Here is a 14,810-nt window from a genome sequence, read left to right on the forward strand (position 1 = left end):
GTTCACGGTTAGCTGGAAAAACCGGGCTTCATTTTTCAGTTCAATAAAATTCTGTGTTTGCTCTTGTTATAGACTGCTTTAACAAGGTGCACCAGTTTGAGCTATAGGAATTGATCGTCTTCTGTAAGACAGTTTTAGGCATAATTAAAATCCACTTGGGTAGAAGGTTCCTATACGGGACTGTCGGGGTGACTGGATGTAATCAAAGCTTGTGAAATCAGTGGGAACTGGAAGCATTTTGCAATTTGGAGATTTAGGTTCATAGAATGCAGATTACAATAAATATTTTATGTTAGTTTGTAGGCTTTACAAAGACAAAAGGCATTTTGTTAGACCACATCATGTAACCGGAAAGAATAGACACATTTGGGGTCCTATGAATCCTTTTTTTTTTAATTACATGTAATCATTTTGTGATTCCCTGTATGGAATTGACAAGCAGTATGAAACTGAGGCTTTGTGATATGTAACATTTCAACACAAATCTGAAGCTTTTACAATACTCTAAACATTAAATTTTTGAAAATACAACAGAGACAATTTGATGGTTTAAGAGACAATGAGTAAAGGATTCCAGAAAAGTAGAGAAAAATATATTTTTAACTTCATTTAAGCAGTCCACAGAAAACTCAGTAAAATTTTTATAAACATAATATTGAGACGACCTGCTTGCCTCATGAGCTACTGACAAGCTGGCATCCTTGGAAGTTCACACGAGTGCATTCATCAGCAGGTTCAGGGCTTGGATCTTGACTTCTTTTAGATGCTGTGACTTGTGAACCTGAACAATAGCAATGTTCTAGTTACCATTGTGACTAGGATGAGCAGCTACTTAAATGCTGAGAACAGGTCACACCAAATCCATGCAAATTAAAGCTGAACATCATTACGCAAGTGATGCTCAAGCTGACGTCGGGGACCAACATCTATTTTTCAGAGATTAGAGAGAATGATGAAGTATATTTGCATCCCACTCCAATCTGGCTTGGTCTTCATGTCTCTGTGTAGATGTTTCCAACACTTCGGTAAGCACTGGGTTTGTAATTGGCAGTTATTCTACTGAAGCTATTTTAAGTTCCCTAAAACTGTTTCCTTTCATTTTTTAAGCTTCAATTCGCGCATAAGATACCAGACAGCTCAAAGACTAGCCAGAGAGGACAGTAGGGTTTTTTTCTCTCAATTAATGCATTTCTAATCCTTATGTATTTTGACACTATGTATGTCTCAAAAGTAAGCTAATCGGATACCAGAAAAGCAGCGCTGAATGTATGTTTGGCCGTATCCTCCTGCTCCGTCGGACAGGCTTCAGAGCCAGCTGAACGTTCTACAGCGAAGGAAAAAGTGACCGAATGCGGTCTGACAGACCTGGCCTAATCTACCGAGTTACGGTTTTGGCTGGCGCTGCCCGTCGCCCCCCTGGCGAGGCTGCTGTGCCCGCCCGCTCCGCGCCCGCTCCCGCCACGGCCCTTCCCGCGCCTGCGGGCACTGCCCTGGCTGCTCCCTTGCCGAGGCCCGATGCCGCGGCGCTCGGGGGATCCGCCGGGACCGGTCGGGATCATCTCGCCGGGGAGCGTGTCCTGCCCGTCACGTTCTGCACGCGCCGCCTGCCTCCCGTGGCAGCGGCGCCGGGCTGCGCGATCTGCGGAGGGGTTACGGCTGTGCCGGCACCGCTACGGCACGTCTGTAAATTCCTGCACCCACCGGCCCTCGCCCACCGCCCGGCCCACCCCGCGGCAGCCGCGGCGCAGACCCCGCCGAGACCCGCTCCTGGCTGCGCTGCGGGGCAGCCCGGCCTGGCGGGCGGAGCTGCGCACGCCAGGGGAACGCTCCCGGCGAGCCCCTAAAAACGGGCTTTGAAACAACTCCAAGCGGCACCTCCCCGGGAAGGAGCGGGCTGGGGCGGCCGGCGGAGGCTGGCCTGCCGCCGGGCAGGGCGGGGGGTGCGGAGGGCCGCCCTGCTCCCGCCCCTGCGGCGCGGCCTCCCCGCCGGCCGGGCAGCGCGCTGCGGCCCGCCACCGCCCGCCGCCCCGCCACCGGCCCCGCCACCGCCCGCCGCCCCGCCACCGGCCCCGGGCCCGGCCCCGCCGCCCGCCCCGCCTTGCCTTCGCGGCGCCCGCTGCCGCGCACGGGGCTCGGAAGATGGAGGGCTACGGGCGGTTCTTGGCGCTGCTGGCCTCGGCGCTGCTGGCCGGCTTCGTGTCGGTCATCTTCTCCCTCGTCTGGGTCTTCCACTACCGCGAGGGGCTGAGCTGGGACGGCAGCGCGCGCGAGTTCAACTGGCACCCCGTCCTCGTCGTCACCGGCTTCGTCTTCATCCAGGGCATCGGTGCGTGGGGCCCGGGCCGGGGCTGGCAGGGGCGGGGGCGCGGCGGGCGGGGGGCGGCCGGCAGCGCTGACAGCGGGTCACCGAGGAGGGACAAAGGGCCCCTTGTAAGAAGCCCGCAGTGCCGTGTGTGTTTCTCCTGCGAGCACTTGTGTACCCTGGCCGGGGATGGCCCGGCGCTCGGAGCGCTGCTGGCGACGTGCCGCTTCCCCGCCAGCCCGGGTTTATGCAAAGCTGCGGGTCCACACGCCAGGAATGCCCCCTAGGAAAGTTTTGGCTTTGGCTCCCGCTCTTCTGGCTCTCCCGTGTCCCAAGAGGAGAAAGGGAAGCTCAGTACCACTGAAGCCAGATCCAGGAATGGGGGTTGTGCCAGAGAAAATGTAGCGTTATAAGCATCGTCCAAACGCAGTTCATCGGCCCAGACTTAGCATAAATTGTTTCGTAAACCACAGCTTTTAAATTCATTCTGAAGCCCGTTGCCTAAATAATATAAAACGATTACGGTGCAGTGGTGGCTTTGGGGTTTGGTTTGTTTGTTTTTTAATAGAGTATATGAACTTTCGATTGCACAGAGCTCAGCCTTGGAGTGGCTTTTAAATGCTTCCCATGACACTTACAACATGAACAGTATCTCCTTTTCCATCCCACACAATTAGTATGTTAGGTCTTAAGTACAGGGGTTGTTCCTCAAGGCCAGCAGGAATACTGGACTTTGAACTGTTTTTGCTGTTAGCGTAAGTGGCTAATTCAAAGAAAAAACCTAAATAAGACACACTGCAGTTGATAGTATCAATTTAGGAAAGAAATACACTGTGCTCCCGGTAAAGTTTGAGAAGCAGATAATGGTAGAGCACCACAGAGGTGCTTATCTAGCCTGTGAATGTATTTAAATGAGACCTAAATACTGCAAAAATAAAGGCACCTTATTTAAGGTACCTTAAAACCCCTGAAATCTGGGAGTGTCAATTTTTTGCTGATGGCATTAAAACTTAACGGAGAAATCTGACACAGGTAACAGCTTCCCACAGTAATTTTTTATAAAGTCAGTGACAAAATTCTTGCTAGTTTCAACATGAAGAGAACCAAGTGAAACATTAGTAACTCCTCCAAGAAGGGCAAATAAATATTGCAGAGAACAGTGGAAATTCTCCCACAGCTTTACCACTGACTTTTGAGGGGAGAGGACGGAGATTGTACTGTTCTTAAGTAACAAAGACCTCCTGAAGACTTAAGGTATAAACGTAAGCAGGAGTATTTTTTCTTTGTAACAGAAGATAAGCTCGAATTTTGTCTAGACAAACTTAGAATTTAATTTTTAATAATGTTACATACACTTGCTTCACTGCTGAGTATTATATTGCATTTGTCCAGCCAGAAAGCTTGTCCAGCACATCCGGACGTTCATTCCAGTGGAACATGGTTGCATCACATGTGCTGGTTCATCTGCTTCGGCAGGAGCCTCGCCAGTGAGAGGCTGGAAGATGCAGGAGGGGGTGGCTGTCCAGTTCTGGCTATGAAGGGAATGTTGTGATTTGAACATGCACTGCAAATTTCGTTTTTTCAGTGGGTGTGGGGGGTGTTCTCAGCTTTGTGGCTTCAAGTTACAAATTGCTATTGAGCAATAAACAATATTTTGAAGTTGTTTTATGTAATATTGCTCAATAGGAAGTGTGATTTCAGGCTATAAATAAGCAATGAGAAACACCTGGTGACTTCACTAAGATCTGTACTGTGATCAAACTACTGTTTTTTATATAAGCATAGGCTTTGCGAAGAAAATAGGGGGGAGTTTTTCTGCAGGTTTTTCCTACACATTTTCTTTTTTTTCCCCTCTGAAACTCAGTTTTTCCCTATGTCACAGAGTAAGAATGTTGCCTCAAGCCTTGTGTAGTTAAAGTTATATGTAAAGTAAATGGAAGTTTACCATAGCTTAAAAAAAAAGGAACATATACAAGGAATTCATTGATAATAGAGCATTATTTGTATTTAGGGAGGAAATCCTGTTATATAACAAGAAAAGCGAAGTTGGAGACTGAAGGAGTATTGTGGTAAATAAGATGAAACAACATATGATACCACTGTGAGTCTGATTCTAATTTGGCTGACAGAAGTCTGCCATTGAATTAAAAGTAATTTGGATAAGACTGGGGAACAGGATACCTCTTTCACACGTACAAGAACTCTTTAAGTAGTTAAAAGAAGAAAGGAACAGCTAATAAATATCTTGGTTAAATGTGTGGAGTGTTTGAAATAATAACTGTATCAACTGTTTCTTGAGTTCATGAAGGTCTATACAAAGGACAGAAATGTTACATTGTTGTCTGTAGGAGGCAAAGGGGTGACTATAATTGCATATTAGGAAGAACATGTGCCCCGATAAATGTGTTGTATATATCTTGTCAATCAAATGAAAAGGCTGTAGGCATGTTAGTATTAATACTTACTATTTGTAGATCAGCATCTATAGGTAAATGATACCTGACAAAACACTGTCAGTGCACAGTAATTGTCCAGATGATTTTCTAGACTTAAAGTGGGAAAAACACAGGCAATAAAAGTCTGTGTGCATATTTGTAAAGCAACATTTTTGAAAAAAAAAAAAAGATAGGAAAAAACCACATGTAAACACTATACAATAAAGTTGTAGGTTGACACTAGAAATCTTGAGAGATGCTTGCACAATTATATTGATAAATATCATATAACTTGTATTTTAAACAGGCTTAAAACATAAGGCTGTAGCCTAATGTCAGCACTATATTAATAAAAGAATACAACAGGAATGTTACTTAAGAGTTCTTACAGAGAAAAGAGAAGGAAAAATCCTGGTCTGCCACATTATCATGTGGTATTACAGAGTCAATTAAATTTCATCCGTACGGATGAAATTACTTAGGTGGGTGAGAGAATCTAACAGCTCGCTGTGGCTGAAATATTCCTACTCTTTTCCTATACTTCTTCCTTTCAGCTTTCTCCTTGACTCAGATTTCAACTTCCTACTGGTTGGTTTGTTCCAGCTCTGCCCCTTGTCAGACCCAAAAACTGAATTAACTCAACTAGCAGAAAACTAACACCCACCCAGCCACACCAAGTACAATTTTTGCTGGAATAGAAAGTTGAATCGCCTGCACAAAGGGTCTCTAAAGTGCCATAGATGGGAGAAGGGAGATGGTGGAAATGTGCAAAAGCAAGGAGAAGGAGTGCAAATATATCCTAAAGTAAGCAGTCTTTCATCTTGAAATCACACCTAAAAATAATGCTTGCTCTGAGTTATCTGACAAACATGATTACCTCTGCTTCAAACATAACAAAACAACTGTTCAAAGGAAAAATATCTAATTGCTGGAGTTGCTAACATCCAATGGGCTGTGGAATTCTCAAGAATTGGAAGGGCAAATGACTGCTGAGCTCTAAGGGTCTCATCACAACCAACTTGTCAAGATGCAGGTAGCTCTCATGATGAGCTTGGCTTGAGTCCCTGTCATGGTTTAACCTCAGCCAGCTCACTCCCTCCCCCTTTGCCTCAGGGGGATGGGGAGGAGAATTCGAAAAAAGGTAGAACTTGTAGGTTGAGATAAGAACAATTTAATAATTAAAATAAAATAAAATATAATAACAACAACAATTGTAATGAAAAGGAGAGAGAAAGGAATAAAACCCAAAGGGGGGGAAAAAAGCCCCCATCCAAGTGATGCACAATACAGTTGCTCACCATGCACTGACTGATGCCCAGCCAGACCCCGAGCACTGATCAGCTGGCTCTGACCAACTGCCTCCCGTTCAAATACTGAGCATGACGTCCCATGGTATGCAATATCCCTTCACTAGTTGGGGTCAGCTGTCCTGGCTGTGTCCCCTCCCAATTGCTTGTGCCCCTCCAGCCCCTCTCGCTGGCAGGGCCTGAGAAGCTGCAAAGTCCTTAACTTGGTATAAACATTACGTAGCAACACCTAAAACATCAGTGTGTTACCAACATTATTCTCATGCTAAATCCAAAACACAGCACTGCACCAGCTAAGAAGAAAATTAACTCTATCCCAGCCGAGACCAGGACAGTCCCTTTGAAGTCATAAATGGGCACTTGTCCATTCTGGTGTTAAAGTGGTTCCCAAAGAATCTAGTGGGCATTCAAAACTTGCTGAAGGTAAGCAACAGGATCAGCCAAGAAGGAGCAGGAGAGGAACTAGGTGGAGTGAAGAGGAACATTTCTTTCTGGCAGCTGTAAGGTGCTGTGCGGTGACCCCCCAATGCACTCTCAGAGCCACGCTGTGTGCCTTCTAAGGTGGAAGGCATCTCATGAGCAATCCATGACATCTCCCTACAGCATGTGAAGCACGTGCCAGTCAGAAATACACAAGAGCTAACCCTAGAATTCTGCTTTGTACGTTTGGCAAAGAACAGGTGTCCCATGCCACATACAAGATAATGCAAGACCACTCTCCCCTATGTGATGTGCTTTAAAATCAGAGATCGAAACAGGAGCTGAGATCTGAGTGAAGAAGCTGTGTCAAAGGATGCCTAGACTGTCAATTCTCTTAACAGGAGTAGAGTTGTATGTAGAGAAAGTTCTTCACAGGACTGCTTTAGCATGTCACCACTGAAAATGCTGTAGCTGTGTATGTCCTTCTAACCCAGGCTATTTTCATTTTGAGATGAAATTACACATCATGTCTGAGTCAGTTTTTAAGGGCTTGCACCACTGAAAGCAGATGCTTCCTCCTATCCCCTTTGCTCCCCACATCGTCTTGCTTCTTCCTGCTGGTTATAAAAACATCGGTTACGACAAAGGCAGGGGGAAGCACACAAGAGGGGAACAGAAGAAATGGGACTAATCAACAGTCAGGTCTGCTGCAGTTGCAGTGTATGACTTCATGCACAGCCCTGACGGAAAGAGGATTAAACCAAATTGTACTATCAGGCACATGTCCTGGGCTGTGGCATGTAATATGCTAATGCACAGGACTGTTAACAAGTGTCCAAACCATCAGTCTGTAATCTTTGCTTTCCTATCATACTGTTTATGGGAAACAGCCCAGAAAATTCATGGCCCAGACAGAGATCTGAGACTATGTGAACGTATGACTAGGGAGTTTGATAGTGATTTTGGACATTAAATCAAGTAGATGACAGCATCTTATGCACCAAAGAAAAATGTTACACAAAAATTTTACTCTGGACTTGATCCTCTGAGATCAAAGACTGAAAAGTGAGACAAGCGTTTACGCATATCAAGTTTACTTCAAGACATACAGAGTCCAGTACTCTGTTGCACTTGGAATAAATCACTGACAATACTATGGGCCATATGGTAAGATGGAGTAAGGAGGTTTTAATGGGAATATCCTCGTGGGACGCTGAGGCTTGTTTGGGGCCTTTTGGCATACAAAATTAGAAATCATAATCATTAGTACTAAGTTAATTAATAATAGTCTGATGCAGGCAATTATGTCAATATTAACAAGGTATAAGACTATCTTGTATCTTTTGGGGAACTGTTGGAGGTGATCATAAGCTTGTTGTGCTGAATCATACCGGTGTCTATAAAAATAATTTTAATTAATGTTAAACTGTCTTAAAACCAAGGCTTTTATCTTCCTGGTTTTGTAGGATTTACTATTGTTACTTTTAAAAAGTAGAAAGCTGAGAACTACCTAAGTACTGTATGCACTTAAATATTCTAAGAGACACTTTCATTCCAGTACTATATTTTCACACAGTATGTAAAAGCATACATTGATTTAAAATCTGATCGTAGTCTGGAAATTTCATTTGTGAACAGTGTTTTCTTTGTGAAATATTTAGTGCACTACTGTATTTCCTGGCATGCATCCAAGCTTAAAAAAAGTGTAAACAGACCTTGGAAATTAGTAATTTATTATTATTCATCATGACATACAGAATGAATATTTCTGTTTATTTTCTATAACCTATGCTTTTTGCATAAAAGGCTATGGTTATGGAGAAGTAAGGCATACGAGAATCACTTAAGTAACTTCCTCATGTTTGCATTTATCAGGTAAAACTCTTTCCTGGTACATTAAGAAAACTATTTCTTAATGTTTGGAACAGGAACAGGAACTTTTTAAAAAACCTGCATATATTCATATTCTTTTTTTTTTAGTATAGCTAATTGTGTGTAAATATTTTAATGTAATTTCATAAGCAGAAAACTTAAATGAGGATGTGATGAATCAGATGAATAGAGCTCAGTCATCTTGCTCAGGCAAGACATTAAGGATGTAGGTATTAGCCTTATTGGTCAAGTGATCAGGTGTCCTCATAAATATTTGTCCCCTGTTATCTGAATATACTTATGGGCTGTCACACATCCAGAATTACTACCTAGCTTGTAATCAGATGTACCTGGGGCTTCAGTGATCTAATCTGGTCACTGTGTGTCCCCTGTGGAAAGCACCTGGGTCATATGACAGGGAGGGGACCTTGGGGCAGGGAAGGAGCTGTGGGGACCTTGAGAAAAGAGCTTGGCAAGAAGCAGCCCTAGGCCAAGGTATTCTTACTACCATGTGGAGTTAGATCACTAGAATTTGTGGTTTTGTTCAGACTGGACAAAACGCTGTCCGCTAGTTATTAATGCAAAATCAGGTAAAACTCCCTTATATTCATCTAACAGTGGTGGGAGAGTTGTAGTTGCCAAATCCTTTGGTCTCTTAAGAGTCCGATTATGATTCCCTTATGCTGAGAAGCATTTTTGCATTTAAAGTAGTCCTATTAATATCAATGCAATAGATTGTCATACAAGTATCTACACAATTAGTGACAACAGCTTTATCCAAAGTTGGCAAAGAGAATAAATATTACAAAATAACCTTACACACTTTCTCAATAGGTGGTCTTTCGAAGAATTGGGCCCTGTTCCTCCCATCTGACTAGTAGTAGAAAAATCAAAATCCTGTGCAGAATCCCTGTTAGATCAATTTAAGGAATGAGGAAAAGATGACACCAAGTTGTTTGCTGTTTTTTTTGAAACATGCTGAAGGTTTTATTTTAAACTAGGAAGAAATCTCCCTAAAGCTGTACTTAAGCCTCAGTTGTATATTTGGAATATGCTGTGCTATATGTAGGAGAAAAAGCCTTTTAATAGACTGTGTTAGAGGATTAAAGGTTGGATTTTCCTGTAATTTACAACGGAACTATGTGAATGAGGCACGATTATTAAAATCTGAGAGAAGTTACCCTGTAAAGCATAACATCTTGTTTTTGTTCTTTCTTCAGCTATTATTGTGTACAGGTTGCCCTGGACCTGGAAGTGCAGCAAACTCCTAATGAAGTTCATACATGCTGGATTAAATACCATAGCTATGATTCTTGCAATTGTTTCTATGGTAGCCGTCTTTGAATACCACAATGCCAGGAACATTCCTAACATGTACAGTCTGCACAGCTGGATTGGGCTGGCTGCTGTTATATTTTATTCCCTCCAGGTCAGAATCTAACTGTATTTATAAACAAGTTGTAAATTTGAAGAACGTGTTGAGTAATTCAGGCACAATAGGCCCTCACTAATACCCTCTAACTACTGGGATACCCATTTTATATTATGTGATTTGGCAAATTAGTATGTACATGTGCAAATACAGTATCTTTAACTTCAAAGAAAAATGTATTTTAAAGCATATTTTGTTGATTTGCTGAGATAATGGCAGTTTATTTACTATTCAGTTATACAGTAGTGCGTTTCCAAGCTCTATAAACTGCTGAAGTTAAAGCAAGTTATTTGGTTTGTTGGCAGCATATTTAAATATAGTTAGAGCTTTTATTAAGGAAGTCTCAAATGAAGTTATTGTTTTTCTTTTTTTCCAACTATCATTATTTTAAGTAGTCACGTCTTGGCCTCAAGACTTGTTTATCAGCAGAACAAGCGCAGCAGGGAGCAGTGCAGATCTAAAGGATCTGACATTTGAATGAGCTACTGCTGGCTAACCAGTTTTCCTGAATCAGCAAAACTTTGATAAATGTTTGTGTGCATACTTGTAACTGCTCTTGTTGGCAGAGAATTCCAGTTATCATAATCTAAAATGAGCTTAGTATGTTTTGCATTTGACATAGAAGATGAGCAGGCATGCCATGACATTTAGTGTGTACACATACAGATGTGATGTTTCTGCACATACATTTTGAATTCCCTATATTGTATTATTACACTATGGAAATTTATTTTGTTCCTTCAAATTATGATTCTTGATTTTTTTTTGCCAGAACACTAAAAAGAAAAAATAAGACTTAATTATCTGGTGACCAAGCACAGAAGATCCCCAGCTGAGGGATTTGAACTTTTTTGAGGGTTCTGAACTTTTATCCTTCACTGCTCAGGCCAGGAGGTACAGGAAATAGTGTTGAAACAGTGCTTTTAATGCTTGGAAAAGAGAGCATATTACAGCATTGTTGAGTATATTCTTTATAGTTGAACAAATGAATGAGGAGCTATGTTAAGATTTTCCTTATCCTAATAATGCACTCATTTCAGGGCTGAAATGCTATTACTACTGCTGCTGTGTGTTACTACTATACTGAATATCAGCACTTTTTCTAATGGTTAAGATAAAGAATTGTAAGATCTTAATTCTACTTTTAATATTGCTACTATAAACATGATCAATGGCTCTTAATGCCTTGCCTGTCTCATCAAGAGAACTGTGGCATTACTTACGGCAGACTGGGATGTAAGTCTCCAGTCAAGAGACTGATGTTTGTTAAGTGATTGAGCACTGTTGTTAAAAAATATTCGTAAAGTAGGATCTCTGCTAATAGAGAAGACACTTGGCATTTGCCAGAAATGGCATGTTAATCTCAGAATTGAAAAATTATCAAGGAGGGATGCTCACATAATACTATACCTACAGGAACAATAGTGTACATATATTGTATTTAAGCCAAACATATGTTAGTATAGTATAGCACAAGAACATACATTTAAGCATAGGGCAAAAATGTAAAACGAGTTCTCACAATGCTGTGACAACAGGAAAAGTAAATTCTCTAATAAGAGATTATCTTATTGCCATATATGGCATTAGCAAAACTAATATGAAATGCTATGGAATACATTCTTTTTAATGGAAAAAAAATGCAAGGAAAATCTGGAAAAGTAATTTGAGAGCTGGAAAAACTATCTTCCAGTGAATGACTTTAAAACCTCCAACTGCTTAGCAGATCTAAAGAAGATTAAGAGACAACTTGATTACAGTGTATTAAAAAGCTTCCCAGGGAGAAAATACTGGGTCTTTTCTCCAGCATGGAAAGACAAACCAAGGACTAAGACTGGAAGTTAAAGCAAGATGAAATACAAATTCATACACTATTTCTAATTTAGCAGCAGGGATTAATAATGGTAGAACAAACCAAAGAAGGGATGCAGCTTCAGTATTACTGGGCAAGCCTGTGACTGCAACCATGTGACATGATGGGTTATCTTCCATCACAAAATTAGTGCTACTGGGAGGACTCGTGTCCCCTGAATAACTTCATGCCACCACACACATCTTCACTCTGTAATGCCAACTGATTGACATATGAGAGACCAATGTCTTCTAAAGGAAGTACTTTAATTTAAACTTTATATATTGCTGAATTAGTGACACTAAAAACTTGTGTTCCCAGTACTTAGTTTGGTTGCAGTTCTAGCATTACCAGTAACTTTGGACATTGAGATTAGGTGGGATATTTAAGAATATTTCATGTCTTCTTCCCAGGGGCTAATCCTGAATTATTGGTTTGGTTTTGAAGGGAAACACATTCAGAAATAAAAACGCGAATTCTTCTCAAATATGTACCTGAAGCTGTCTCAAAATTGATTTTTTATGATGATTTTTATTCTGCTTGAGAAGTGTAGCTTGTTTCCCATATAGCTTTAACTATGAATCTGTTTGTTGTTAGCTTTTCTTGGGTTTTGCTGTCTTTCTGCTCCCTTTTGCTCCAGTTCCTCTCCGAGCAGCGTTCATGCCAATACACGTTTATCTGGGTCTTACCATCTTTGCAACAGTGATTGCAACAGCTCTCATGGGAATCACAGAAAAGCTTATATTTTCATTGTAAGTATTTAATTTGCACTTATTAAGGTTATTCATTGCGAACTGTACTTCTTTTTGCACAGAATAATAGTATTGGGACAGTTTTGTTTTGGTTTGTTTTAAAAGACCTCCTACTCAGCAGGAGGACTGCTGGGTTTTAGACCAGGATTATCTTTAAAACAACTGACCTTTTTTTCTTTTTCCCTTCCAAAGGAAAAATCCTACATACAGTGCATCCCCACCAGAGGCAACTTTGGTCAACTGTCTTGGTCTTTTGCTTGTCATATTTGGTGCACTTATTTTGTGGATGGCAAGCAGACCCCATTGGAAGCGGCCCCCAGAAGAGAATGCTAAACTTCTGCAGCCCATTGGAGAGACTCCTGAAGGCACGGAAGCAGAATCCACAATGACAGATGGTAGTAATGCAGATAAATCTGATCTGAGGACCAATAGTGAAGCAGCCAGAAAACAAAACCTCAAACTTGATGAAGCAGGCCAACGATCAACTATGTAAAGAAAAGTAACAATACTATGATACTGCCAACCCCTCCTTGGTTCCTTCCAATTTAGTTATATTGATAGATATATAGGTTGGAGTTATATTTTCAGTATGGCTTGCTCAAAGATACTCAAGTTTTCTGCATATGAATATAAATTCCAGTAAGTCCCAAATATATTATATTGGTTCATGCCCAGTCCACATTTAAAAAATGAGAGTGTGAATGACATCACATAATGGGAAAATCATAAAATTGGAATATGTCTTAACTTAATGCTTATATCTCTTATAATCATGTAAGTTAACAAGACAGACTAAATTTTGCTCTGAGTGATTTTGCAGGTTATGTATCAGACTCATGAAGTATACCAGACGGCAGAATTTAGTTGGTCACTCATAATTTTTCTGATAATGTCCACTTTTTTAAAGCCTTGATTTTTCAGGCTGATTAACCCCCTCACCAGCTGCTAAGATCTATAGGACTTGAGGTCACTCACCAATTTGCAGAGTTGCACCATAAAAATGTTTAGTCTAAAATTTTGAATTCAGATCTTTAGGTTACCTTCAAAAACTTCTATGTTGGGTGTTTGGTTTTTTTTTTAATCAGAACATATCTGTTGGACTCTTAACTGACTCTGCCAAGTATATTGTATACAGACAACATCTGGCTTTGGATTATGCACAATCATTACTGAAAGCGAAGAAAACTGTAAGACATCCAAATGCAGAATTTGTCTTATTTGGAAAGCTACATATACACACTTAGGAAAATATGTATCACTTAAGCCAAGTCTTCCTTTTCTCCGAGAAGGTAGTATTTTACTATCTTATTTGATTGCATGGTTCTATTGATTTATAGCATAGACTAGAAACTAGGATGTTATAAACCAGAGAAGACTGCTAGCAGTCTCACAGAGGAAAGGAGCTTGAAGTGAGACATGCTTCCTCCAAGAAACAGCTGAGCTTTGCTCATTTGATTAAAACACTACCCATTTAATGAAAGCCAAATCTCAAAATCATTATCGTGATGGGCATGAAGACATACCTTAGTCTGTAAGCAAACTATATAAACTCTATGACTTTTTTATTTGAAATTAAAGTGTTAAATAATGCAGTTTAAGTCTCTACTGGCACTTTACTTTTATAGCTCTTTCTAGAAATTAGAATATTAAAGTATTAACCTCATTCATTATTTTCACAGATATAAACAATATTTATATTTTTATTAGTATAGAAGAATAATTATGGTAGATTATTTTGATTGCACATGGCCAAAATTGTGAGCCTTTCTATTGTAATCTCTTGTAAAAGCTGCAGAGCCCACTACAAGTCCAAATTTACCACTGTGCTGCAATAAAGACAGTTTCAGGCAGCATATAATTTCCTATTTTTTTAAAGACTACATAAATTTTTATAATCTTCAGCCTTTTAAAATGTTTAAACATTAACCTTTAGAAAATATGCAATTTTTGTAGTTCAGTGTTGCATTAGTACAAACAATTTTGGTCATGAGTTATTTTGCATCTGTCTGACAAGAAGCAACCTCAGTTCCTGTTACTTGATTTGTACTAACATTTGATTATTTGCTGAATGTGGTTATAAAAAGCTAGCACAGTAAATTATTTGAAATACTTTTCTGCTGTACCATTTGGTACTCAAGGACTACATCCCCAAGTTCTGGGTTTTCACTTACATATATTGGTGGGTGACTGCAACCCACCTAGCACTGGTGTATTGTTTAATTTGATAAAATGGCTGTTTTTAAATGCACTAGTATAGAATCCAAGTATGACGGAAGGAATACTAAACTATTGTGTGAGCATTCCTCCAGTCCCACGGCATGCAATGGATCAGACAGCTTCTTCCCTGTGTTTCAAGTTCCACACAATTATCTGTCTTCCCTAAAAATGTTCTGCGCAGCTTCAGCATAAAATCCATATAGTACTGATAGCAGCTTTCT

At 40.8% G+C, this 14,810-nt stretch overlaps 1 protein-coding gene and 1 long non-coding RNA gene across 2 annotated transcripts; one reads left to right on the forward strand and one right to left on the reverse strand.

Moving 5' to 3' along the window:
- Positions 1 to 267: 267 nt before the first annotated feature.
- LOC119152237 lies at positions 268 to 2,207 on the reverse strand. Its single transcript, XR_005105721.1, has 2 exons — positions 2,128 to 2,207; positions 268 to 1,324 (listed from the first exon to the last, which is right to left on the reverse strand). It is a non-coding gene; the product is annotated as an uncharacterized LOC119152237 (long non-coding RNA).
- LOC119152236 (cytochrome b reductase 1) lies at positions 2,097 to 14,810 on the forward strand. The gene is made up of 4 exons (XM_037397209.1): positions 2,097 to 2,326; positions 9,557 to 9,765; positions 12,218 to 12,372; positions 12,565 to 14,810. The coding sequence occupies exons 1-4, from the start codon at positions 2,140 to 2,142 to the stop codon at positions 12,863 to 12,865; spliced, it is 852 nt and encodes a 283-aa protein (XP_037253106.1). The 5' UTR covers positions 2,097 to 2,139; the 3' UTR covers positions 12,866 to 14,810.

The sequence above is a fragment of the Falco rusticolus genome, chromosome 8, assembly GCF_015220075.1.
Source record: "Falco rusticolus isolate bFalRus1 chromosome 8, bFalRus1.pri, whole genome shotgun sequence".
Classification (NCBI taxonomy): domain Eukaryota; kingdom Metazoa; phylum Chordata; class Aves; order Falconiformes; family Falconidae; genus Falco; species Falco rusticolus.